General features: G+C 43.4%; 1 protein-coding gene across 1 annotated transcript in view; it reads left to right on the top strand.

The window, feature by feature from the left end:
* The window catches only part of RBPMS (RNA binding protein, mRNA processing factor), an 81,978-nt gene extending 58,536 nt beyond the window's left edge, over positions 1–23,442 (top strand). The window contains 3 exon segments of the mRNA XM_077920905.1: positions 14,218–14,287; positions 18,966–19,072; positions 21,001–23,442. Of these exon segments, the coding sequence (XP_077777031.1) occupies positions 14,218–14,280 (63 nt within the window). The 3' untranslated portion in view covers positions 14,281–14,287; positions 18,966–19,072; positions 21,001–23,442.
* The last annotated feature ends 4,318 nt before the right edge of the window (positions 23,443–27,760 follow it).

Below are 27,760 nucleotides of genomic sequence, written 5' to 3'. Positions count from 1 at the left end.
AGCAAATGAGACCTTTGCCCAAGCCACAGCCTTCCTCCTCTTAAAAGGGACTAAAAGTTACAGCCTGAAAACTTGGGGAAAGAATAAATGAGAACGTAACCAGAGCTTGAGGAAAACAGTTTCTGACATGGAGGGAAAGGGGAAATAAGCTTCAAATGGAACACTATCTTTTATTCACGACCTGCAGTGGGGCGGACTGCGAGCGCACAACTGAAAACAACCCCCCCAAGCTCCACACCTCTCTGGCAAAGTGGGAGGCAAGAATGCCAAGTAATGTATGTTCTGTCACAAGGACTTTTTCTGCTCGCTGAACCTTGCTGCCTGGGACTCCTAATGGCCCCTGAGAGCCGGCGCACTCTAGTTAAAAATTAACAAACAAAGGGAGGGAAAAGTAATTAAATATGGATGGCGGTAATCGCTGAGGAGCATGTCTGGCCCGAACTGCTGCACGCTTGAGCGCTCCCGTGCAGCTCGGCACATCCTGCAAGTTTAGAAGAACCCTGCGGTGAGCTTCCCGCGAAGATTTGCCCATTAAATCATCGGGGAGGGGCGGCTGCGCTAGGAGGGGATGGGCGAGAGCGCAAGACTTTCAGGCGGACACAATGGGAGACCTGTGGCACAAGCTGAGGAGTGATGGAATGGCGGCCAGGGAGGAATTTGAAAGGGCAGGTCCTTCTTGGCATCGCCTTTCCTCAAAACAAAAGGCTTTCCGTAAGGTGTTGCAGAACCCTTGCATTGCATTGTAAGGGCTGCAGAGTCAACATGCATTGCAAAGCTGGGTGTGTTGAGTGTTTATTGTGGGTCGCCTTGCTGCAAACTTCTTGTCTTTATCAGGTTTGGTTTGTTCTTCCTCCTCCTGGAAGTATTCCATTACTGAAGGATTTGTCTCTTCTCAAGCCCACCACTTTCCAATCTCTCTTTTTACTCTTTCCCTTCTGCCTTCTCCACTCCACACTTGTATTTTTTTACATGCGTGAACTTCCTCTACCCCACGCCATCCCTAAATGCACAACTGTTGAGCTGCTCTAGGCAGCAAAACAAACTAATCCATAACTTGCACGTTCTAAGAGCTCTGAACATTCAGGTGGCAAGGCGTGCGGTTTGTAGTGCTTCTGATTTCCACACGCCAGGCCATATTAGGGTACTTTGAACTGTGATCTCCCTCCACCACAAAGGACAAAGATTCTAGCTGGGTGGTTTCCTGCCTGTGCTGAGAATGGGAGCTTGGGATTGCTTGGGAAGAGAACACTTCTGACTTCCTGGGTAGACAGCAGTTTTAGCACCTAATGCACTTTCCCCAACACTTGGGATTTTTGCAGGTAGCTGCCTGTCGTTTACATTTTACCTTTACCCTGTAGCAATGGTGAGGCTTAGCATGACAGCTGTCAGTCTTCCACCCAAGGTGGGCTGTTAATGTATCAAGTACAAGATGTATTGACAGCCTGTGCTGCCTTTGTGCTCAGACCTGGCCTGGATATGAAACTGAATCCACAGTGAAGTCCAAATCAGAAAGATGTAATCGTGTCATTTGCATGTTGCTGGTAGATCTACATGTACATATTGTGGAGTTGCTGAGATTTCTTCATAGACGTAAAACTGGAATAGTACTATCCAAATTACTGTACATTGCACACTGGATATGTTCCTGCTTTGTTTTCTTTCTGTTTTTAGCCCTACAGACGTGGGTGGCATTGTGGGTTAAACCACAGAGCCTAGGACTTGCCAATCAGAAGGTCGGCGGTTCAAATCCCCACGACGGGGTGAGCTCCCGTTGCTCAGTCCCTGCTCCTGCCAACCTAGCAGTTCGAAAGCATGCCAGTGCAAGTAGATAAATAGGTACCATTCTGGTGGGGAGGTAAATGGTGTTTCCGTGTGCTGCTCTGGTTTGCCAAAAGCGGCTTAGTCATGCTGGCCACATGACCTGGAAGCTGTACGCTGGCTCCCTCGGCCAATAAAGCGAGATGAGCGCCGCAACCCCAGAGTCGGTCACGACTGGACCTAATGGTCAGGGGTCCCTTTACCTTTACCTCATTTCCCATGTTGCCATTTCAGTTGCTGTTTCATACATTGTCATCACATGTGGATATTTGCTGTTCTGTCCAAAATGACTCCCTGGGCGTCATGCAATTCATAAATTGTAGTCTTGGAAGGGACCCCAAGGATCATCAAAGAGCAATTGGGCTGCGATAGATGGCTTGTAGGTGTTAGATTGGGCAGGCCATGTGCTGTTGTTAGTCCAAGTGCCAGAAAGATATTTTGTGCTTGCCTCCTGGCACTGCAAGCCACTATGTCTTAATCTGCTTTAGCACTTTGAAAGCACATCTGGCGTAAGATGGAAGCAACAAACTCAAAGAAGAGGTGCTTTCTGTTGAGAAATTTGGGCACAGCAATGCCTGCGTTGGTTGTGCCGATCCTTCCAGTGTTCCTGGATTAGCAGTGGTTGGTATCCTGAATGTTGCAGGCACTGAGAGCCCACAACCAGAGCACCAGGTAACCCCCAAAACCCATGTGGTCCTCTGCCATAGAATCTGTTGACAAACCAAGTGATGCCGCAGCTAGTTATTACTGTGGTGAGTGGTGGGATATGAACAAGAATAGTCCACTACAAACTAGGCTGTACCATCGATGGGTGGGTGGAATCAAGAGGGGAGTAAGGGCAAGCTTGCACAGCGCCATGTAGGTTTTTCTTGCAAGACAGGCCTTTTGCGCCATAATACGTTGAGCAAATCTCTAGGCAACTCACCATTTGCGCAGGGATTGCATTTGAGATCATCCCATGCATTGGCGGACTGTGCGTAAGTCCCCACCCCTTTCTGCCCCATTTTTGGGCTGCTTCCAGGTCCACAGTGATGACCATGCATCAATCAGATGCGTGTAAAAAGGTTGCTGCCTGTTTCCTTGTTGTCTGGGCAGCCCAGGACCTCCATAAACTCTGCCCAGGCTTGTGCCCTGGGGAAGGGTACTTTGGGGCTGCTAACACAACAAAAGCAGTGTGGGAGGCAGCAGTTACAAGTTCCCGGTCTTTGCATCCACAGCAGGCTCTCGGATTCTCCAGTCGTTTAACTTCCTCCTTGGAGGCGTGCTCCGTTATCTTCCATTACAGAAGGATGCGAACAGCTAACGTTGAGAGGTGGACGTCAGAAAACCAAAATAAAATTCAAAATGGCCTTGATAGAATGGTAAACTGCCATTTTTTATGTGTGGGGAGTTCAATCCTCCTCAAAATGATTAAGGTTTTAAATGACAATTTTAGGTTATATTTTAGTGATCAAGATTTAATATATATTTTTAACTGCTGCTATATCTGTATCGTCTCTGTTATACCCAATTGCAATTCAACGTATTCCTGTTGTGTTTTATGATTTTCCTGATAAGTAAGCCGGAACTGGTCTGTGACCGTAATAATAAAATTCATTCAATCCTCCTCAGTTTGCACATGCAAGAGGTTTCCCCAAGTACCCAAATGCTGCAAGAAGCAGGATTGAACTCCCTGCAAACCAGTGTGTGAGGAGTTCAATCCTGCTTGGTCGCTGTCTGCTGTTACCTAACTCCTATGGGCCAACACTAATAGATGGATGGTACCACTCTCACACCACACCCATCCCCTGATGTCATTATGATGTCAGGTGAGTGGTTCTGCCCTCTTGTCAAAGTTTGCCCAAGGGGAAAGGGAGGGAGAGATAAAGCCGAAAGCTTCCCTACCTACCCCTGCGATGAGAGGTAATAGTTCAATTTGACTGTGCGCTAGTCAGATCTTATCTGGACTGCTGCATCCAGTTCTTGGCACCAAACTTGGAGACAAACTGGAATTATTTCAAAGGGGGCAGTGAAGATGGCTGGTGGGAAAGCAACCCTGTGCAGAAAGATTGAAGGAGAGAAGCCTTGAGGAGAGATGTCATAGCACTCTTCAAAATACTTGAATGGCTCTTACAAATAGAAGAAAGACACATTCAAGACTAGATTTAATGATGCTTAACTTACAAGGGATGGGATGCGGGTGGCGCTGTGGGTTAAACCACAGAGCCTAGGGCTTGCCGATTGGAAGGTCGGCGGTTCGAATCCCCATGACGGGGTGAGTTCCTGTTGCTCGGTCCCTGCTCCTGCCAACCTAGCAGTTCAAAAGCACGTCAAAGTGCAAGTAGATAAATAGGTACCACTCTGGCGGGAAGGTAAACGGCGTTTCCGTGCGCTGCTCTGCTTCGCCAGAAGCGGCTTAGTCATGCAAAATTCTATAAAGAAGAAAAAACAGAATGAGAAGAAAGAGAAAATTTGGAACCTAATAAAAGAAGGGGAGAAGAAACTTAGGTTTAAACCTAAGTCCCATGAGATTTTAAGAGAAATAAAGCTCTACCAAACACAATACATGGAACTGATGAATCAAGAGATAGAATGGAAAATAAAACAAATGAGGCAAAAGACGTTTGAATCAGCAGATAAATGTGGGAAGCTACTGTCGTGGCAGCTGAAAAAGAGACAAAAGTTGAATACTGTGATATCCCTCGAAGTAGATGGGAAACTTATCAACAAACCAAATGAGATAAGTAATTGCTTTCAAAGTTTTTTTAAGAAGCTGTATGCACAGGGGCCAAAAAATGAACAAGAGATAGAAGAATTCATTAAAAAATATGGATTGTCAAAAATTTCTGAAAGAAACCAAAGAATTCTAAATGAGGAAATCACAGAGCAAGAAATAGAGCGTGCCATTCAGGACATGCAACTGGGAAAATCACCAGGACCAGATGGTTTGACTGCAAGATACTACAAAGCATTGAAAGAATGGTTAATACAACCATTGAAAGAAGTTTGCAACCAAATTTTGGAGGGGAGAAAGGCTCCCGAATCGTGGAAAGAAGCATTTATTTCACTTATACCGAAGACAGAAACTGAGAAACATCAAGTTAAGAACTACCGCCCTATATCACTCTTGAATACGGATTATAAAATTTTTGCAGATATTTTGGCAAAAAGATTTAAGAAAGTTCTACTAGAGGAGATCCATAAGGATCAAACAGGCTTTCTCCCAGGAAGGCATATGGCAGATAATGTAAGGAATATTATCGATATCTTGGAACTGTTGGAGACTGATATAAACAGAAAAGCGGTGTTGATTTTTGTGGACGCAGAGAAAGCCTTTGATAACATTTGTTGGAGCTTTATGAAGAAAAATCTTCAAGGGATGGGGGTAGGCCGAAACTTTGAAAACGGTATAGGTGCAATATACTTTGAACAAAAAGCTAAACTAATTGTGAATGGGGTGATTATGGACGAGATTCCAATTGAGAAAGGGACACGACAGGGGTGCCCAATATCCCCTCTACTGTTTATAACAGTACTGGAGGTTTTGCTGAACATGATCAGAAGGGATCAGTTGGTTAAAGGAGTACAGGTCGGAACGAAACATTATAAGTTAAGAGCATTTGCAGACGATCTAGTGTTGACATTGCAAGAACCAGAAGCCAGCACAAAAAGAGTCTTAGAATTAATTGAAATATTTGGGCAAGTAGCAGGTTTCAAATTAAATAAATATAAGACAAAGGTGCTGGAGAAAAATTTGACTATGGTGGAAAAAGATAGTTTTCAAAGGGAAACTGGGCTGGAAATAGCAAAAAGGGTGAAATACCTGGGGGTGAACTTAACATCTAAAAATGTGAACCTATTTAAAGATAATTATGAGAAGTGTTGGTTGGAGGTGAAGAAAGATCTTGACATATGGTCTAGGCTGAGACTCTCCTTGTTAGGCCGAATTGCTGTTATCAAGATGAATGTACTGCCGAGAATGTTGTTTTTGTTTCAGACATTGCAAATTATAGATAAGACGGAATGTTTCAAGAAGTGGCAGAAAGATATATCTAAATTTGTCTGGCAGGGCAAAAAACCCAGAATAAAATTTAAGATCTTGACTGATGTAAAGGATAGGGGGGGTTTTGCCCTGCCGGACCTCAGACTCTACTATGAAGCAGCAGCTTTTTGCTGGTTGAAACAATGGCTACTTCTTGAGAATACAAATATCTTAGATCTAGAAGGTTACGATAACAACTTCGGTTGGCATGCATATCTATGGTATGACAAGGTAAAGGTTCATAGAAATTTCAAAAACCATATTGTCAGGAAAGCATTGTATAATGTATGGAATCGGTATAAAGATCTGTTGGAAAGTAAAACTCCCAGGTGGTTATCACCAGTGGAAGCCAAGGAGGTAAAAAAACTTAATATGGATTCAGTGTGGCCAAAATATTGTGAAATTATAGAATACGATGGTGAAAAGTTGAAACTAAAGAGCTTTGAGAAGTTAAAGCCTAAAGTCCGAGATTGGTTACATTACCACCAGATTAACGAGACTTTTAAGCAGGACAGGAAACTAGGATTCCAGAAGGAGAGGTCAAAATTAGAAACAGAACTGCTAGAACCCAATACTAAGAATCTGTCTAGAATGTATAATCTGCTGCTAAAATGGAACACACAGGATGAAACAGTGAAATCAGCTATGATTAAGTGGGCACAAGATATTGGACATGATATTATGTTTGCGGACTGGGAACAGTTATGGACCACAGGCATTAAATTTACGGCATGTAGTGCCTTAAAAGAGAACATAATGAAAATGATCTATAGGTGGTACATGACCCCAGTTAAACTTGCAAAGATATATCACCTGCCCAATAACAACTGTTGGAAATGTAATGAATGTGAAGGAACCTTTTATCATCTTTGGTGGACCTGCCCGAAGGTTAAGACTTACTGGGAAATGATCTATAATGAAATTAAGAAAATCCTTAAGTGGACATTTGTTAAGAAACCGGAGGCCTTTCTTTTGGGCATGGTCGGCCAAATGATTCCAAAGAAAGATAGAACCTTTTTTATGTATGCAACCACAGCAGCAAGAATTCTTCTGGCAAAGTATTGGAAGACTAAAGAACTACCTACTCTGGAAGAATGGCAGACCAAGGTGATTGAATTCATGGGACTGGCAGAGATGACCGGCAGAATTCGTGACCAGAGGAGAGAGACAGTGGAGGAGGACTGGAAAAAATTTAAAGTTTATCTTAAAAATTGTTGTAAAATTGTGGAATGTTGAGATGTCGAGGGATATGATCTAGAGAATTACAGCTGTTAAAATTGAAATTAAGAAAATTCTTAAAGGGAATTAAATACAAAATTGAATGATGGATTGCTAGAAAAAAAGGATCTTAAAATAAGAATGCAGTGAAGGAGAGGTATGGGGAAGTCGTGTTTTGTTTGTTTGTATTTTGTTTATGTTTATGTTTATGTTAATGTTGTAAAATCAATAAAAATTATTATAAAAAAAAAAAACAGAAGCTGTACGCCGGCTCCCTCGGCCAGAAAAGTGAGATGAGCGCCGCAACCCCAGAGTCGGCCACGACTGGACCTAATGGTCAGGGGTCCCCTTTACCTTTACCTAACTTACAAGGGTGTTAATTTGGCTTGAATATTAGGAGAAACTTGCTGATGGTAAGAGCAGCTAAAAATCGAAACTTCTTAGAAGTCAGGGGGGCAGGCCTCTTCCTTGCCTGAGGTTTTAAAACAAGCTGGATGGTCATTGGCTGGGGGTGCTTCCCCCCAGTTGTACTGCAAGGTTGGATTCAAACGGTGCTGTTTAAGGACAGGTGAGCATTCAAATTCACACTTGTTCCATATCTTCTGTCTCCTTTCCTCCTCACTCTCCCTGCCTCTCAAGTACGGGGTTTGTAATATTGTTAATCAGGCAGATTAATCTATTTTTTAAACTTTTGATCAAGTACCAAGGTTCCCTGATTAACTAGGCAAATGTAAGTGTATTTATTTATTTTTAAAAAGCCACACACACCATTTTAGGAAAGTTGTTCACCGTTTTCTTGAACACACGAGGAGGTGCCTCCTTGATTAATTAAGGATGGTGCTTGCTGCTTCATCTAAAAGCATAAAAATAACTATTTTTATCCCTTTGCTCATGTGGGCACATTTAATTCTCATTGGATTCCTTTAAGTTGGTGACAAGCCCTGTCAGATGTACAGATCGTACAGTATTGACTGGCCCAACAGACCTAGAGGCAGAAAACTCTGTAAGTAATGGCCTCCGCATAATGTTTTTTTCCCTCCTTTGCATTTCTTCAGTGAAACTGAGTTGGAAAAGGGTCAGCTGGTGGTTCATGACACTGTAGCAGTTTGTGCCAGGACTGCTTTGCACGCCGCACCATTAAGCATAGCCTTTAAGACTTCTGAAGCATGAACGAGACAAGCAAGTGTTTTGAAAAGACTTGTGTGTCACGCAGGACTGGCTCGCTTCCCTGTCAAATGTACATGTGAGTCTGTTCCTGGGTGTAGCGGGGAATTGCCCCAAGGAATTATGGGAGTTACTTGGGTTCTGTACAACCTCTTGGTCGGAGACTTCAGGGATACGGCTTGCGTCAAGGTGTAAAGAAGCTCCCTTTCCCCCCGCCATTTCACTTGCATACACGCCCTCCCACGCCAACACCACTGTTCAGTTAAATAGGTGAGGTGGCTGTTCTTCTAAACTAGCCTGCCGCTTGCCTTGTCGTACCAAGCAGAAAAATCATGGAACTTACTCATGGTAATTACAAATGTGTGTGAGAGAGGGGTGGAGGTGGTGTTGGAGGAACTACATTGTGTTCTTTCTCTGAGGTGTAGCTGCCAGAGAAAAAAGCATGTGTGTGTGTGGGGGGGGAGCAGAACAGAAGGGGTACCATGTTCAGAACTCTTTCCCTAGGCATGTTTGCATGGCACAGTCATTACAATTTTTAGGGCCCAGGTGAATCCCTCTTTGCCATGTGAATTTTTGACAGCATTTAAGATCCTTGTGGACTTTTGCTATTTTTGTGTTGCAGCGGCAACTAGGACTGCTCCATTTGCTTGTTACATTGCATTGCTGTTGCAGTGAAGTACAGTGGTGCCCCGCAAGACGAATGCCTCGCAAGACGGAAAACCCGCTAGACGAAAGGGTTTTCCGTTTTGGAGGTGCTTCGCAAAACGAATTTCCTATGGGCTTGCTTCGCAAGACGAAAATGTCTTGCGAGTTCCTGCAGGTTTTTTCCCCTCCCCCCCTTTCCTAAGCCGCTTATCAGCTGATCCGCTAAGCCGCTTAACAGCTGATCCGCTAAGCTGCTAAGCCTCTAAACAGCTGATCGCTAAGCTGCTTATCAGCTGATCCGCTAAGCCGCTTAACAGCTGATCCGCTAAGCCGCTTATCAGCTGATCCGCTAAGCCGCTTAACAGCTGAGCCGCTAAGCCGCTAATGGGCTTGCTTCGCAAGACGAAAAAACCGCAAGACGAAGAGAATCGCGGAACGGATTCTTTTCGTCTTGCGAGGCACCACTGTAATGCTTTTGTCCCAGAAGTCTTTTTTTGTTTGTTTGTCTGTTTGCTTGTTTGAAACAAGAGACAGAGATAGTTTAAAGGTTCACTTGTCTTTCACCACTGCATTTGTACATGACCCGTATCTTTGAGAAAAGAATCATCTGCACAAGTCTTAGGTTGCAATCCTACACGCTCCTGAGATTGAATTCCAGTGTTGAAGCCAGTGGGACATGCATCTGAATAGAAGGCGCACCTAAGATTTCACCATGGCTGGGTTTGGAATTAGGCACCCAAACCATAGTATGGCTTTGAATTCATTAATAATAATATTTTTATTTTAATTTTTTTTATTTATACCCTGCCCATGTGGCTGGGTTGCCTCAGCCACTCTGGGTGGATTCCAACACATATAAAAACATAATAAAATGCCAAACATCAATGCTAGCAATCTAATCCAGTATAAAAAGTCACAATAACTTTAAACAGCTTATATCAAACAAAGCAACATTCAACAACCCACCAGAATCTAATAGTAAAACCATAAAGTTAAACATCAGCACATAATAATCAATTTACACTTATCAACCACAATAGAGAATTGCCAATCTATAATCAATAAAAATAACAGCAAATCGCTATGCATAAAATGCCATAAAACATACAAAACCATGTAAAAGGGTAAAATTGAGTGACAAGGACACACAGCTTATAAAACTATTTTTTAAAAAATATACCTGAACTCCTCTCCTCAGCTGCTGCTGCTGTTCTCAAACTCATGGTCTGGGGAAGGCTTCCAGGGCTGGAGTGTGGGGCAGGGCAGATGGAAACGCCATTGCCTGGTGAAGAATTCATTAATGTCTTTTGCTGCAGTTTCAGTGCAAGGAGAAGCGGGTGGAGGGGTATGACTGAGAGAGCTCCCTCTTGTGGTGAACTGAATTCTGCTCCAATTGATTCTGCGGCCATTGATTATAGCGCTCTTTCCCAAACCAACTGAATTTGGCTCTTTGGAACTTGCTGTATGTTCCCCCCACACTTCTAATTGCTACGTGATAAAAGATAATCTTAGCAGCAGTCTCTGGCTTTGCTTTGCCCCTGCCCTCTTGCCTGACTTATTCATTTGCGCTCATTTGAACTCAGAAGAGGCCAGCTGCTTTAAATGGGAGGGCAGGCTTTGTGCAGCTTGGAAAAAGATGGTGCAAGGAGGTAGTTGGACTTGTCATCTAGGCATAGACTTGTAGGGCAGGAGCTCTTTCTTGGTCCTGTTTAGGGGTCTTGTAGGGTTTGCTTAAGGGACGCGGGTGGCGCTGTGGGTTAAACCACAGAGCCTAGGACTTGCCGATCAGAAGGTTGGCGGTTCGAATCCCCGTGACGGGTGAGCTCCCATTGCTCGGTCCCTGCTCCTGCCAACCTAGCAATTTGAAATCACGTCAAAGTGCAAGTAGATAAATAGGTACCACTCTGGCGGGAAGGTAAACAGTGTTTCCGTGTGCTGCTCTGTTTCGCCAGAAGCGGCTTAGTCATGCTGGCCACATGACCTGGAAGCTGTATGGGTCCCTCAGCCAATAAAGCGAGATCAGCGCCGCAACCCCAGAGTAGGCCACGACTGGACCTAATGGTCAGGGGTCTCTTTACCTTTACTAGGGTTTGCTTCTGGTAATGCACCCCCTTTCCCAGAGTCCTTATGACTCTTCTTCCCCCACCAACCTTCTTGTCTGGTAGTTGAGAATCTTCAGAGTAGACTATTGAAAAGTTAGTGGTAGTCAGACTGGGTGTTTAAGTATATGTAACTGCTATAATCCCCCCCCCCCCCCTAAATCACACATGAGAATTGCTAAGGGTCTTGCTGGACCACTTTCTTCTGTAGCAATTGCAGTACACTGTGCCAGATACTGTATGGTTTTTAATTTTATTTCTATTGCTTCTTATATTTTGTATCTTACTGCAGTACAATTTGAATTCCATAGCTTCCCAAGTGTAATAAAATAAGAGACAAGTGGTAAAATACAACGAAAAACCAGTGCGAATTAATGTGATAGTTGATGTGCCATCTCCTGCCTTCAGCCACAAATCCACAGACTTGTCGTGGACCACCTGAACGATGCTTGTGGACAACTGGTGGTCCGTGGGCCAGTTTGGCAGCCCTTCCACTATATGATCTCAGTGAAACTTTCAGTAGATGGACTCATACAAATAAAAATGAATGTGCCTGTTCTGTTTAAAATAAGGAGGCAAGGCATATTGCATGCCCCCACAAATTTTATAATGAACATTTGTTTTCTTAAAAAACCTTGCTTCTGGAAATGTTTGTGTGTGCACATGCGATAGAGAATATATATATATCACACTCTGAAATTAGCATAGCCCGTGGGTGGCGCTGTGGGTTAAAGCCTCAGCGCCTAGGACTTGCCGATCGAAAGGTCGGTGGTTCGAATCCCCGCGGCGGGTTGCGCTCCCGTCGTTCGGTCCCAGCGCCTGCCAACCTAGCAGTTCGAAAGCACCTCCGGGTGCAAGTAGATAAATAGGGGCCGCTTACCAGCGGGAAGGTAAACGGCGTTCCGTGTGCTGCGCTGGCTCGTCAGATGCAGCTTCGTCACGCTGGCCACGTGACCTGGAAGTGTCTCCGGACAGCGCTGGCTCCCGGCCTATAGAGTGAGATGAGCGCACAACCCTAGAGTCTGGCAAGACTGGCCCGTACGGGCAGGGGTACCTTTACCTTTACCTTTACTGACACCACCAGCACAACTTGAAGGCTCTGATTCATTTTGGCTGCTTTCTCACTTAATGCAACACTTGCATCTGTTTTGATGGGATGGCTGGTGTCAATTGCCAGGAAATGTTTAAATTTATAAGTATTGTTGGGGTCTGGATGGGCTGGGTATAGCATCTGAAGAATGTTTGGTCTAGTTCAGCTCTCAAATCCACTCCGATTTCCCGATAGTGACCCAGGGACTAGAGGTGTTTTGCTGCAAAACCTGACAACTTTCCACGGGTGTTGTGGCTCGGGAAGAGAGTTGGTGTTGTCTTTTTTCAGTTTATACTAATTTTGTATCTCTCTTTTGGGGTTTTGTATATAAAGTGTAGAAAAAAATTCTCCTAGAATAATTTAAAGCTATTTTGCTGTATGAATGGAACTGTGGGTGCCTGTTGTGCCCTATCTTGATTTGAAAACTTAATTAGGAACTCTCCTGCGGCACTTGGGGACCTGTGATCTTTGTCTCCATTCTAGAAAATATTGAGAGGGGCATGTTCTTGCATGTGCCCAGTGATCTTCCATCTGGTCCCACTAGAACAGACTTCCCCAACCTGGTGTCTTCCAGTTGTTGCTGGACTCCAACTCCCATCAGCCTCAGCCAGCATGGCCAGTGGTCAGGAACGATGGGAGCTGTTGCCCAACAACATTGGAGGGCACCAGGTTGTGGGGAAGCTGCTCAAGGTAAGAGGCACAGTACGAAAGTGGGTCATGTCAGGACAGACACCTGCCATTTCCCTTGAGCTTCTAATGGTATTGGGTTACTCTTGATTTCATCTGTTCAGTTTTAAAGCTACAATAGTGTGTGTGTGTGTGTGTGTGTGTGTGTGTGTGTGTTTATTTTTATTATAAGAGATAAAAAGGAAACACACCCACACCCACACCCACACCAGGGAAACAAAGCCAGATGGGCGGGGTATAAATATAATATAATAATATAATATAATGATGATGATGATGTCCTCAGGACACTGGGACATGATCGAATAACACCAAAAATTACAGATAAAATAAATGCTTAAAAAAGGATAAATGATAAAAAAGACTTTACATAATTACAAGGGTGAAAAAAATGTACAGTGCTTCTTCCGTCTCCAGATTTACGATGTCCCCTGCTCTAGAGGCAAGTATAAAACTTACAGAATCCATGTATTCTGTATGAACAGGTGCCCTTCTAATCTCACATTATCATAGTGGAGAGACCAGTAGTTAATAAAACAATTCCATCTCTACTAGCTCGTCTGCTCCTTCGTCCTTCCCTCCTTCTTACTAGGTCTGTCAGTTTATCCATAAGGCCAGTGTGATACATTTTGTTAACGTTCTGTTGTTTTTATGGTTGTTGTTGTTTAGTCGTTTAGTCGTGTCCGACTCTTCGTGACCCCATGGACCAGAGCACGCCAGGCATTCCTGTCTTCCACTGCCTCCCGCACTTTGGTCAAACTCATGCTGGTAGCTTCGAGAACACTGTCCAACCATCTCGTCCTCTGTCGTCCCCTTCTCCTTGTGCCCTCCATCTTTCCCAACATCAGGGTATTTTCCAGGGAGTCTTCTCTTCTCATGAGGTGGCCAAAGTATTGGAGCCTCAGCTTCAGGATCTGTCCTTCCAGTGAGCACTCAGGGCTGATTTCCTTCAGAATGGAGAGGTTTGATCTTCTTGCAGTCCATGGGACTCTCAAGAGTCTCCTCCAGCACCATAATTCAAAAGCATCAATTCTTCGGCGATCAGCCTTCTTTATGGTCCAGCTCTCACTTCCATACATCACTACTGGGAAAACCATGGCTTTAACTATACGGACCTTTGTTGGCAAGGTGATGTCTCTGCTTTTTAAGATGCTGTCTAGGTTTGCTATCGCCTTTCTCCCAAGGAGCAGGCGTCTTTTAATTTCGTGACTGCTGTCACCATCTGCAGTGATCATGGAGCCCAAGAAAGTAAAATCTCTCACTGGTATTCTGTTGTTAATCTTCCTGCTTTGCTTAGCTGCCTTGGGGCATCTGCAAGAAGGTGGGATGTAAATTTCAAATTAATTTAAATGAAAGAACGCGTTGCTTGAGATTCAAAGGTGAGTCTTGCATCCGAGGAGGCTGAGGGCCACTCTTATAAATGCCTTCCAAGTCTTGTCTCTCACTTTTGTTTTGATTTTTTTGTCTCTCTCCAGATGCGCTGGCTCCCTCCCTCAGAGGCTACTTCTCAGGGCTGGAAGTCCCGTCAGTTCTGCTGAATACTGTGTAAGTGGATGAGAAAGACCTTGTGAAAATGCTCCAGATTAGCACAAGAGGGAGCACGAGCGCTGTGTTGTTTTTGTTTTCTTCACTTCCTCTGTCTCATATGGATTGGTGAGAAGCTTGGGGCTACTTTCATTCTCTGCTTGTCATGCAGTCTTGGGCCTGAAATTAGTCCTTCTGTACTGGTTGCAGGTAGTCTCCCTCCATGCCGCCACCCCCCTACTCCCTGCAATCTCCTTTCTGAGAAAAAACATTCAACTTTTATAGAACGAAAGGGAGCTGGTTCATGCTGTTGTCCAAACTCTTTTATCGTTTTCTGTACCCCTTTCTCCCACAAACACATTTAAAAGAGTATAGGATGTCAGTCAGCCCAAGGCCTGGTTGAAGACGAACATTTTTGCCTGGCTCCTAAAGGTGTATAATGAAGGTGCCAGCCGAACCTCCCTGGGGAGAGCATTCCACAAACAGGGAGCCACTGCAGAGAAGGCCCCGTTCTCGTGTTGCCACCCTCCAGACCACTCAAGGAGGAGGCGCATGAAGAAGGGTCTCAGAAGATGATATCAGGGGCTGGATAGGTTCACATGGAGAGAGGCGGTCCTTGACGTATTGTAGTCCTGAGCCATTTAAGGTGTTCTACGTCAAATCCAGCGCTTTGAATCGATGTTCCCCTTGCCTTGGGTGGCAGCGATTAGTGTCTGCATGGTCACACATCACCCACCTCTACCATTTCTTTCAGGGGCATAAATAATACCTTAAGTGTAGATGAAGAAGAGTTTGGATTTGATAGCCCGCTTTATCACTACCCTTTGGAGTCTCAAAGCGGCTAACATTCTCCTTTCCCTTCCTCCCTCACAACAAACACTCTGTGAGGTGAGTGAGGCTAAGAGACTTCAGAGAAGTGTGACTGGCCCAAGGTCACCCAGCAGCTGCATGTGGAGGAGCGGAGACGCGAACCTGGTTCACCAGATTACTAGTCCACCGCTCTTAACCACTACACCACAGTGGCTGCATTTATTTGTTACTTTCCTCCTGTGATACGTGGGAGGGGTCCTCAAGAGTCTGGGACTAACCCATAGTCTGATTGGATAGCTGCGTGAGCGGTAAAAATACACTGCATGGGGTTTGTGTCCAAAACACAAAAAACTCCTTTGACCCTCTGAAGATAAAAGCAACCCACATGCAGTCTGTCTCCTCCTGCTTTTCTGTAAAGCAGCAGAGAGCAATAGACCAATAATCTTCCCTCCCTGTTTTTCGTCCCATTTCAGCCAAAGAAAACAAATCTGCTGTTCTTAAAAATTAAGGAAAACTTCACTGGCTGCACATCCAAGTTGGAGAGCTGTAAATCAGTGGGGTTATTAAAGGACGTGAGTTTTGAGGGTGAAAGATGCCATGCGGAGCTGCATGCTGCAAACGAGTTGGGATGACTTGAAAACTGAACCAGCAAGGACAGAAAGTAGTGAGGCCGAACTGATGGGAGAGAACTGCAAAACTTGTTCCCTTACAGAATGCTGGTTCCAGAACCTCAGAAAGCACTTCATACCCCACAGTTCTGGTTGCTCTAGAACAGTGTTCTTCTAACCTATTGGCAGAGAACACTTTCCACATCAGCTGGGTCTCGCTGTGTGTTGCAGAGGACTCTGGGGCATGTCCTAAGTACACCGTCCATTCAGCCAGAGTACTAGCTATATACCTATTGGGCTTCATTGTCACACATTCTCAGCAGAACATACATGAGATCTCTCCCAACACACTCGTTAATCTGTTCATTCAAGGGAATATGAGCAGCGAAGGGCAAGCGGTATGTGATGCCAATAAAGGTTTGATGATGATGGCAAGCAGTGTTCAGTGAAACTTCTTGTCTTATATTCTGATTTATTAGCTCAAGAAATACATACCCAACTGCCACCCCAGAAAGTTTTGAAATTGTTCAGCATCACAGGACAATAGGTGCCTGCTTTAACATAGATACCAACTATTGTACTGTGACGCTGAATAATTTCAAAATTCCGTCTCACAAATCCATTTAATCTTCTGACATCTGAAAACCCAAACCTCATTGTGTGTGGTTAGCAGTACAATGTGCTGCTGTTTTCCTTTAAGAATATACTCAGCAAATGGCCTTTCCCTAATATAGTGATTTTATCTTCCAAAGCCCAAATTTATCTAGGATTATTGGATTGTGGTGGTTGTTTTTTTTTCCCCTAGAGAGAGGGAGCCAATGAGTTGTTTTCATTCCAGCGTATCATAGTGAGCAAGAGATGCATGCAAAAAATGAGGCTTGAGTTTTTGTGGATTGTTCTCCCCCTTCCAGATGCACGCACAGCCATATTTGGGAACAGATCCCTCAGCTGCAAATTGGCTGCTGCAATAGGAAAGCCTCAGTGAAGAAAGAGTTCACCTCCAATGATTTTGCATGTTATGTGAACAATAAGAGAAGACAAAAGGGTTCTATTTTAAGAAGTGCTGAGACTAATGTAACAAGTCAAGCACCTGCCTCTCTAAGCATTATTTACATGTTTCAGCAAGTATACATGATGCACTTGGCCATGGGAATTTGCCCCCTTGCATGTAGCATTAGTACACTAGAGACGCAGGTGTCCTCAGCGGCTACGAGGGTCTTTTACCAGCTTCACCTGGTAAGGCAGATGCAGCCATTCCTGGAGGACAGCTGGACCACAGTTGTCTGTTATTGGAAACCTCAAAGTTGGATTACTGCAGTGCTCTTGGGGGGCGGGAGGCTACCCTTGAGGCTGCAGTTTCAGTAAGGCTGCTTATGGGAGCAAACCTACTGCCAGCAGCCAATCCTGCTACTGAACCAAGTTCAAGATCGAGGCTACCTTTTCTCTTTTATACCAAGTAGGACACTGTGTTCTGCAGGGGAGTTTTTCCTCAAAGTCCCCCAAATATAAGAAACTTTCTGCACAGGAACTGAAAGGAAGGCTTTCAGTGGGGCTGCCCTTGTTTTGTGACAGGAGCACACTTAACCTGTACTTTACAGAAACAGTAGAAGACCTTGTTTTGTTTTGACAAGCTTATCCATTCGGATGAAAAGGTATCCACTTTAGATTTAAAAACCATGCAAAATGGACACCTGCCTTTAGCTGTTGTTTTTGTACTGTTGTTCAAACGATTTTTAGCCGTGTTTTACGGCATGTTCGTAAATTGCCTTTAGACAAATGCAAAAGGAGACTGGCAAATAAATAAATTACCATAACCTCACCCAAAAGGCATTCAGTGGAAAGAGTGGCCATTGAGCGGCCTATCCTTTGGTTAATTTATTGGCTATACTAGCCAAATATAACGACCGTCCCTTGATGTGCAGAGGTAGACTTCCAAAATCCAGATACTGAGGGAAGAAAGGAGGAATAGCCATGGTGTGTTGCTTGTGACCTTCTCAGAAGTGTTGAGCTGCCCTTTTTATTTAAAACAATGTTTTGGGTGTTGGAGCTGGGGTGCTGGTCAGATTGGGTGAAGGGAGGCTTCTCATGGCCTTTTAAAAACAGGTCAAGCTTCAGCAAAAAAGGGGCACCTTAAGAAAACATAGTTAATAAAGCTACTGTGCAACTGGGAACACCGGATGGAGGAAGGATTCGATAGGAGTCCAGCTTAGTTGTGGCTTTGGCTGCATAGGAGCATTCTAACCCTGTCCCTAAGCTGGACTCTTGTTATTGTGTCATTTGCAAAAGTGGGGCTTTTCAAGCTAGAAAAAAATTGAATACTGCTGAGGTTGTCATAGAAAAGAAAAAAACAAGGGAGGGAAAAGAAGCAAAGGGACAAATGTGGTGTTGTTAGTGTACAGTCAGCATTGTTTGAAAGTCATCAAGAGTAAAGGCTCAGTAGGTTTTCACCCTGAAATTATAATTCCTCATGCACATAGCACAGTGGATCCAGGGCAAACCGCTGCTTATATTCTTGATGTCTAATTAGTTCGGCTACAGCTGTTGTGGTTTAGCAGATTTGTAAGTTGAGGTTGTGCTGAGAACTCTCTCCAATCTCCTGCACTATTATAAATGGATTTTCCTAGATAGAGGCAATCTTCAGATTTCACTATTAAACACAGAAGCTAAGGTGTCCAATCTCTGTCATTTGTCCAGTCATTGTACTCACTGGGAAAAAAGGCCCTATGTATTTTATATAATTATATCCAAGGGCCTATGCAGTGCTATTTTTCTAGAAAAAGAGGTTCTGGAACTCACTCATTCTCTTAGAATGGCAATGGTGCCCACCTAAGAGGTGCCAGAACTGATTTCTGGTGAGTTCCCCCTGGAAAAAAAAGCCCTGGCTATGTATTGTGTATTTTTCTTTATTGTAAATCGCTTGGAGAGCTTTGGGTGACAAGCAGCTATTACGTTTAAACAATCAAGTTTAAACAAATAAACAATCAATCCTATAATGCAGCAACTTTTTTCAATAAGGAGATATTCATATTAAGAATCTTTGTATCCATTATGGGGAATAATACCAACTGTCCCACAGATGAATATAATGCTAAAGTTTTAAGATAATGATTGTGGCAGTATTTCTGGTAACGTAACTCTTTGTGTGTTGTGCATCTACTCTCTTGCAATTTGAAGACATGATTTCATATCTCCTTTTAACAGATGGTCCTTGTCATATTACCCATTTCATTCTAAAGAAGCATTATTGTTTCTGACAGTGCATGTACCTTTCTGTTGTGCAGGTACCAGGTGTGTGATGGCGGCTACAATCTGTCTTGTGGGTATTAATGCGTTCTTCCTAAGTCGCTACTGGTATCTTACCTCCATCTTCAAATTTGCGGTGTGGTGGGTAAGTGAAGACCTGGTTGTGAAAAGATGTTTTAATTTGATGGGCCAAACAGTTTAAGCAGTACAGCCAAAAGCCTTAGACCCTCCATTTTCATCTTGGATCATCTTGACTTTGAGCCAAGAGACTCTGCTGAATAAATGCTGTTTATATGCATCTTCCCTGGCATATAACCAAGCTGGCAGTGCTAGGTGGAAATAACCTTGTGCTGAAAAACCACCAGTTGGCTGCTGCTGGGTGATCAGTAAATAGCAGGGGTTGGCAACCTAAGGCCCATGGGCCCCCGCTGCCTGCTCGGTCGGCTCCCATGCGCTGCATTAAACCAGCACGGAGCAGAGTGGGGACTGCCTTCTGCAACGCTGGCCCACTTCCCATTGGCTGCAGGAAGCTCCTGCAGCCAATGGGAAGCTGCGCACGCCTCCTCTGCGCCAGAAGGAATGCCGGAAATAGCGTTTGCGCATGCGTGCGTGCACACTCCGGCCCATCGTAGCACATAGCTGTCAACTTACAGATTTGAAAATAAGCGACCAGCAGCCTCAAAAAATAAGGGATCAGCAGCCAAAATAAGGGATTTTCAGAGCACGGGTATGTTCAACTTCTGAGCCCCTCCAAGCCAAGGGCAGAAAGCCCAGCCAGCAGCCAAACGAAGCCTCAAGCGGTGGTTCCCACAGCGCAGCAACCTGGCAAAGGGGATGCAGCAAGGAAAACCACCGTCACCTCTCCGCTGGGAAGCGCTGAGCAAAGGCGAGTCGCCAGGCAACGCGGCCAATTTGATCGGCACAAGGCATGCAAGCTCCATCCCCCCCCCCCCAGTCGTTCTCCGACTCCTTATTGGGTGAGCAACGCAGCCAAGCAACACAGTTGGAGCCTCCCTCCTCCCTGGCTGGCAGGGAGGGAGGGAGAGGAGCTGCTTCCTTTGAAACCCAGGGAATTTAAGGGACATAATCAATAAGGGACAGCAGCGGGACACGGTGCTGGGATAAGGGACTTTCCCGCCAAATAGGGGATGGTTGACAGATATGCCATAGCGTCTGCGGGACCGTGAACCGGCCCAAGCCACAAAAACTTTGCCGATCCCTGATATATAGCATAGCTTCAGAAGGCAAAGCTTTTGTTCATACAAGAGCTCTGTTTTGCGTTTGGCTGCACTGAAGCTTTCTTTGAGATAGCAATTTGCTAATTCAATTGGCTTGAGCTCAGCAGTAACACTTGGTGTTGCTTTCCTTTTGGAATCGGTCAGAAGCATGCCTCTCTCACTGCCAAGGAGTGAGAAATGCATTCACAGGAAGAGGCACCCCCAGAGCCCATGCATACAGTGGTGGTTCTGACAGTGAAATCAGTGTGCAAATCCAAACAGAGGGTCTTACGACACAAGAAAGTTTAAGAATTCCTGTACATAATTTAATCCATCCTCGCCTTCTTTTTTCTTTCTCCTCCTGTGATGAGGCTGCATTTTAGTATTTTAATGTTTCAATATTTTAATGTTGTATTTTAATCTTCTTTTTAAGTTGTATTCATTCAGCTTGTTTTTATTATTGCTTGTTAGCTGCCCTGAGCCCGGCCTTGGCTGGGGAGGGCGGGGTATAAATAAAAATTATTATTATTATTCTGTTGTGCCCTGTGCTCACACATTATTCTTTGAGTGCTAAAGGTTCTGTTCTGCTCTTAAGAGAAGGTCTTGAGCAGAACTGTCAATTTCTCCACTAGCAGATTCCATAGAGGGGAGGGGTATCCTACTTTTCAGCACTGCATCTGTTTCAGCAAGGTGCTCCCTATGTTATTGAGAGGCCCTGTGCCTTGTGCCTGAAACCCCCTGGCCTAGAGGTCTAAGTGTCTATATATACGTGAACACCCACAGACTCTTCCACTTTCTCATCGTTCCAAGATTGTGATTGCCTTTTTCTAACTGATGCATCTTGCCTTTCTTACAGGCTTGAAAAAACCTCACACAAGGTTGGATTCCTTCAAGACTTTGCCACAGCCTCTATCACACATCTGCTCTTTTAGAAGTAAAGTAAAAATACTGAGTAATAATAATGTTTTCCTCTTCTATGCTGTATAAAATTGTAAGGAAGAGTGCAAATTCTAAAAAGCATGGCTGAACATCTGGTTTGAAAAAGTTATTTTCAAACAAAGCAACAAAGAGAACCAAGTATTTTTATACTAAGCATTTTAAGTAGAAAGATCTTATGTTGGGTTGGATCACTGATTACGTTCTTGACTTTTTGAATGCGTGTAATTGAAATTTCTCTTTCCCTGTCCTTTTAAGCTGCATGTTCAAGGCATGTTTTTAAATCTTGTTCAAATTTTTAAAGTGTATTGTTAATTTGTATAGACTCTTTGGCTAGCCTGATGGCGAGCCTGAGAGGATGTGTGTTGAACATATGAAGTATTCCTGTGGTACGTGCTTCTCCCAGTTGTGCCAAATTATATCAAGCAAGACAATCAGATATGCAAATGTCTTTGTAACTTTGGGATGTATTACTGTGTGCTGAACAGTATACTGGCAGTTCTGACAGCTGGTTTATGCTGTATTTTATCTGTGGTCACATATTTTGATATAAAACTATATGGGGGAGATGTGCTTTTTTTCTATGGCTTTCTACTGTGCACTAAGACCATTTTCATAATTATAACAGCTAGAAAAAGTGCAGTCATCACAATAAAATGACTGCAGCTACCTCTGCATACTGTATTCATTCGGACACATAGTTCCCAACATGCCGTTGTGTAACCAGTAGGATTCCTTGGTAGAAAAGGAAAAGCATCTAGTTGGGCTATGGGAACCAGTCTTGAATGACAGAGCCACGGAGGAAATGTCTTCTGTAAAGTAGGTTCATAGCATTCCTAGTCTACTTGTTTTAAAAGAAATAAGGGTATATTTGCATGCCTTTGCTCCATGTACAGGAAGGATTGGTTCTGCTAAGGTGGTGGTGGTTGTTAGCCGGTAATGCTGCTGTCTGTGAAGCTGACTGAAACATTGAGCAGTAAAGCTTAAGTTCATTTCATGCCATTATCCCATATGCATGCAGAAAACCAAAGGCCTTCTCTTTCACTGGATCCGGAGCTAAGGCTCTTCTTCTGTACAGATTTTCTAGGAAGTGCCAAACTTGGATACAACAGTTGACCTTCCAATGTCTCCACTAATATCCTCCATGTGTGTGCAAGGCTGCCAGGTTGTGTGAAACTCACATAAAAAGAGCCAACGCAGCACCATTGTTCTATTAGTTTGATGTCTGCCCTCTGTCTATACACAGACATTTCTGGGATAGAGGAATTCAGCAGCCCCTGTGTACCTACTTTTGTATAAAGTGTTGTTCCAACAGTGCCAAGATGAATGCCAGGATCCCTTGAGGTATTGGGAGAGAGTACCAGCTTGATTTTGCATGTGATCGCCTCTCTCTCTTACTGAACAACTACTTGGATTGCTTGTGCAGTAAACTGGGGCATGGACACAATGGATTTGATTAGTCATCTGCCTTCTCAAGTCTGATTCATGCCACCATTTTCAGGTGTGATATGAGGGTTGAGTGAATGCAGCTTGTATGCTGTCCTCTGACCTGCTAATGAAGTTGGTTACATGATTTAGGCACCATTGGACAACCTGCCTGTAAATCAGTCAATCAGGATATCTGTCTATAGTGATGTAACAAAAACAGTTGCTTCACAAAAGGCAGAGAAGTTAAAAAAAAAAAAATTAATTAGAATTGACCTTGTCGTCAAAAGATGATTATGTGAACCAGTCCCTCTGAGTACCATGATGATGTGGAGAGAAGGCCAGGGCTCCTGGAGCATTTATTGGTGTAGAAGACAAAACTTTCAACAGATGAGTTTCCTTCTTTCCTGAATGATACGCTCCACATGCCAGATTCTTGCTTCCTATCCTCCTTTGCAATCTAGTCATGATACAGTTACTTCCATAACAATACTGGTAGTTCTGACTAAACAAAGAAACTGTTTTAATATGGTTAAATCTTTCCAAATGGGCTTCCCCAAGTATTGTTAATTCTCCTGAGAACAAATGACTTCATTTTCTTAAAGAGAATGCAGTATTTTGCAGGGAATACAAGTGACAAATGTCAAGCAGTCAGAGGCTTTAAAATTGCAGGGGAAAGGGGGTAGGTAAAAAACTATTCTTAAAACTAAATGGAAGACTTGAGAACAGAATTAAAATGTGACAGCGGGTGGCTGAATAACAGAATTGTGTCGGACTTTGTCAGCAAAAAAATTGATTTTTCCATATCTCCTCCTATTGGCAATAGCAGAAACAGAAGATGCTTCCAATTTATGGTTTTGTTTTTTTAAAAAAATGTTGTTAAAGGTACTTTTCTATTGTAATTTTCTAAAAATAAAGAAACAATGATTATAACTTATGCCTAAATAACAGTGGTCTCTGTTACAGTGTCTTCTTATCTGATTACCTGTTTGAGGAAATAGAAGTTGCCTATGAGAATAAATTGCTTTCTAGGTGTGTTGATCCTGCTAGTGATCTTTGTGTGAGGTCAGGGTGTGTAACCTCTCATAGTATCAAGGAAACAGGATTTAAAACATCTCTGGCCTTGATCATGCAGGCATGTGCAATACATTGCCATCCTTTCACTTGGTAGTTCCCACATTCTGCAGTGTTGAGTAAACTGTTTTAAAAACTAATTATTTGAGCAGACACCAGGTAAGAATAAACCTAATTCTCAGGTCTGTGGTGGCTCATTTACACTTGCAAGTTATCATGCAAAGCATGGCACGTGCCAAAGGGAGAGATGTCCCTTTGTCAAGAATAATTCCAGTTCAGTTGTATTATTATTATTATTATTATTATTATTATTATTATTATTATTATTATTTTAAAATTATCATCTATACTTCACCCATCTGGCTGGGTTGCCCAGGCCACTCTGGGGGGCTTCCAAGCCACATAAATACATAACTTCCTGACACAGGGCTGCCTTCAGATGTCTTCTAAAAGTTGTCTTCAGCCCTCTGCCTGAAATAATCTCTTGCCCAGCTTCAAAGCTTGAGGAATATATCTGTACTTGAAGCAAGCTTAGAATCCTGGATAATAAACAATTCTTGTCTCATCTCAGGTTCTTCTTGGAGTAACTGCTTATGTTAAACATGGTCCATCTCAGGCATGCAACAGTAGCTGGAAATCCAGTTAGCATGAGCACAGATTGGGGAATGGTCCAAGATACTGAGAACAGGGTAACTACTTTTCAGACTCCTGCCATGAAAAAACAGTATGTTTATTATTCATTCAGATAGGTCTGATTAAGTCACTAAGGCTTGTATTGTTAAGATCTTTTATAAAGGAGCTCTTTAAATCAATGGAACTGAAGACACAACTATAGGTTATTGGTTGGTCTTGCTATTCCAAACTCTTTATCCAGATTTATATACGTTGATGGCCAGTTTTTTTTTGTTGCGTAAGAATTAATCATCTGCTTCAATATCTCTTGGCAACGGTGAGGTATGAGGCTTGTGTGATACAGAAACCAGGGCTATACAACCTGCTGTGAGAGCTCAACCCAAGCAAATATTCAGCTGTTTTATCTCCCCATATGCTCCCTGGTCACACATGTTGTAAACAAAGACTGCAATCCTGTATTTACTTACCTAGGAGTACCTATTTCTACTCAGAGGTATTTGGGTGATCCTTTTAAGGCTTGCTGATCAGGGCAAGGGCTATTTGGTGAAGCCAAGTAAAGGCAAATAGAACTCGGGCCCACTGAAAGTTCCCACTAAGAATGAAGGAGCCAAGATCATGAGAACAGCATCCTTAGAATGCCACGCTGTTAAAACACCTGCCCATCCATAAATGGAGAAATAATTATTTCCAGCAAAAATGTTAGGACTGCATTGCATGTTAATAAATTGGTGAAATGTTCACCACAAACAAGGGGGAAGTGAGCATGGCTCATAGTACTGGGGGAAATGACTAACTTAAATGGAAAATCCTACTAATAACTGGTCTCATGGAAACAAATGGGTGCAGAATAGGCATCTAATAGATACGTGAAGAAGAAGAAGAAGAAGAAGAGAAGAGTTTGGATTTGATATCCCGCCTTTCACTCCCCTTCAGGAGTCTCAAAGCGGCTAACATTCTCCTTTCCCTTCCTCCCCCACAACAAGCCACACAAAACCTGCTAAATAAGCAGGAATCGTCACAGGGCAGTATCCTAAGATCTGAAAACACCCAAACAGGGCTCTATGAACCACCACTTTGGATGAAATGAGCTGCAATGCACACGTGCAATGCTTGAGTCTACCTTATTAATCTCCATGTACAGGTGGGAATTGCAGGTGGGAAGGGTGTTGTTGCACTCAGGCCCTGTTTACGGGTTTCCTATAGTCATCTGGCAACTGAGAACAGAATGCTAAACTCTTATTTCCTTGAATATATATGAAGTAGTAAGTTATCTCCCCTATGCAGAAAAATCGCTCACCTCTACAATTTCCTTTCATCTTCTTTCATTCATGGTGGGCACCAGCATGATATTATCAACTCAACACTCTCAACAGCTTTCTGCCTAGGTATCATTGTCAAACTATACTGCAGAATCATTAATAGGAAGCAGTGCCTGAATCTCCCATGAACTAGTCTGATTTTACATCTCTCAACCATGAGACTTAATGGAGGCCACATTTAGTTTGGTGGGTCACAAATACAAGAAGCCAGCCTAATGGAACTTGGAACAAGTCAATAGTGGTGCTGTGCTGGCATAGCTGAAGTCAACAACCTCATCTCCCACCTCCCAACACACCTATTTCACTCCCTTGATGTGTTGCAGATGTTACATAGGCTCCCCTCCTAAAGCAGTTTAAGAGGCTGGGAGCTAGCTGAGGAATGAGCATTCCTTACACATACGCCACTTCCTTCTCTCAGGAGTGAATTTTCTCTTCCCATCTTAATAATAGTTACTGTTAATAAAACTACCAATTTCTAGCTTCTGAAACCAAGAGGTAACCTATTGTACCAGGCACTGCTAATAGTAGAAAGAAGAATTCTAACTTGACTGAAGGCATCCGTTGGTGAAAAACACCTATTTTTAATCAAGCCAAGGATATGCCTGCTGCTAGTCTCTAGGCAACAGCACACCAAGGAATCTGATCCAGCATATTAGCAGCTACCTCCGTGTGAGCCATGCAGCTGTAAGTAATTGGATGTCACTGCCATCACTATCTCCATGGTTATCCCTAACCTCGAATCCCTTTCCATCAGCAGGCAGCAAGAGCTTGCCACTCCCCTGTGTCATACCACCATCTGCCTGCACTTATAGAAAGTGACAGGGAAAGCCAAATGGGCATTCTTTACACAATTTGTCTAAGCTCACTTGCCTTTTTCTCCTCCGTTCTCTAAAAGCCTGGAAGGATTGTGATGAATTATAGATCAAATGCATTACAAACTACTTCATGTCAGTTCTCTCAGGCAACCATGCAAAATCCTGCTGCTACTTTTTATTCTGCCCCCCCCCTCCCTTGCCTATAGTTATAAATATCAGGGGAGGAAATAAAATTACCCTTCTGTTACACCAATTTGTAGAGCAGCATCAAACAGATCTGTATTTGTATTGCCAACCCAATAAACTTCCAAAATCACACTCTCAATTTGGGATGCCCAAGCTTTTAAGGGTGGCTAGGGACAGACAGCAAGTTGAATCTATGATTGGTTGTAGACCTCTAGGCCCAGTTCTTAACATTCAAAGCTAAGTGGATTGGGCCCTTTGTACCTCGAAGAATACATGCCGGATACAAGCCTCTTCTTTACCGTAAGTTCATTTGAAGAGGCATTACTGCACGTGACAATTCCTTATCTAAGGTCAGAACTGGCAGTGGCACTATCCTCAATCACAACTGCAAACACCATTGCAAGAACAGTCAGTCTTTGCCTCACTGTCTTGCAGGTTTTCAAGATTGGGACACACACACTTTATTCATTTTAATTATGTAAATTAAGGCGGAGGATTAAGCAAAATGCTCTTACCTTCATTTATTTCTGTTTCCCACAGGCAGAACAGGCAAGATGTTCCTGATCACTCCATAACTGCTGTAGGTCAGATGATTAGGTAGAGAAGAGACCAAGCTCTTCTGAGAAATAATTCAGTTTTAAACTGCAAATAATACAGAGCTAAGGAACAGACTTTCATTAAATTAGTATATTGGTTGTCAAAACAGGAGGATGCCTGCTCTCTGAAGAGTGTAAAAAATTGCTAGAGAAGGCAAGAATACCTGATTCCTCACCTTCCGTACACACAGTTTTTATTTGAGTCCTGAGGTGGATCAATGATTTTTTTAGAAAAAGAAAAAGAACGCCACCATGTCCCATTCTTTTTGCAGTACAGTTAAGATGGAAGGAGGAGGCTGGAGCTTGAGCCATGAAGCTCTCCAGGTGATTTTGGCCCAGTCAGTCTCTTAGCCTAACCTCCCTCGCAGGTTTGTTATGTGGATAAAATGAGGATAAGAAGAACCATAATTCATCACACTGAGCTCCTTGGAGGAAATGTAAGATATAAATGTAGGAAACAAATAAAAATATGTAAAAACCTATTATTAGCATGGATATAGCATGCTAGACAAAATGATTTTGGGGATTGGTTTTGCCTGGCATATGTGATGCAGCTTTCCAACACAGGCTGAACTGTATAAATGACTCAACCCAGTAAACTGCGTACCCTCCATAATCTGAGTGGAGCTGCT

This window comes from Podarcis muralis, chromosome 17, assembly GCF_964188315.1.
Source record: "Podarcis muralis chromosome 17, rPodMur119.hap1.1, whole genome shotgun sequence".
Lineage (NCBI taxonomy): Eukaryota > Metazoa > Chordata > Lepidosauria > Squamata > Lacertidae > Podarcis > Podarcis muralis.
This window is presented reverse-complemented; position numbering and strand designations above follow the sequence as displayed.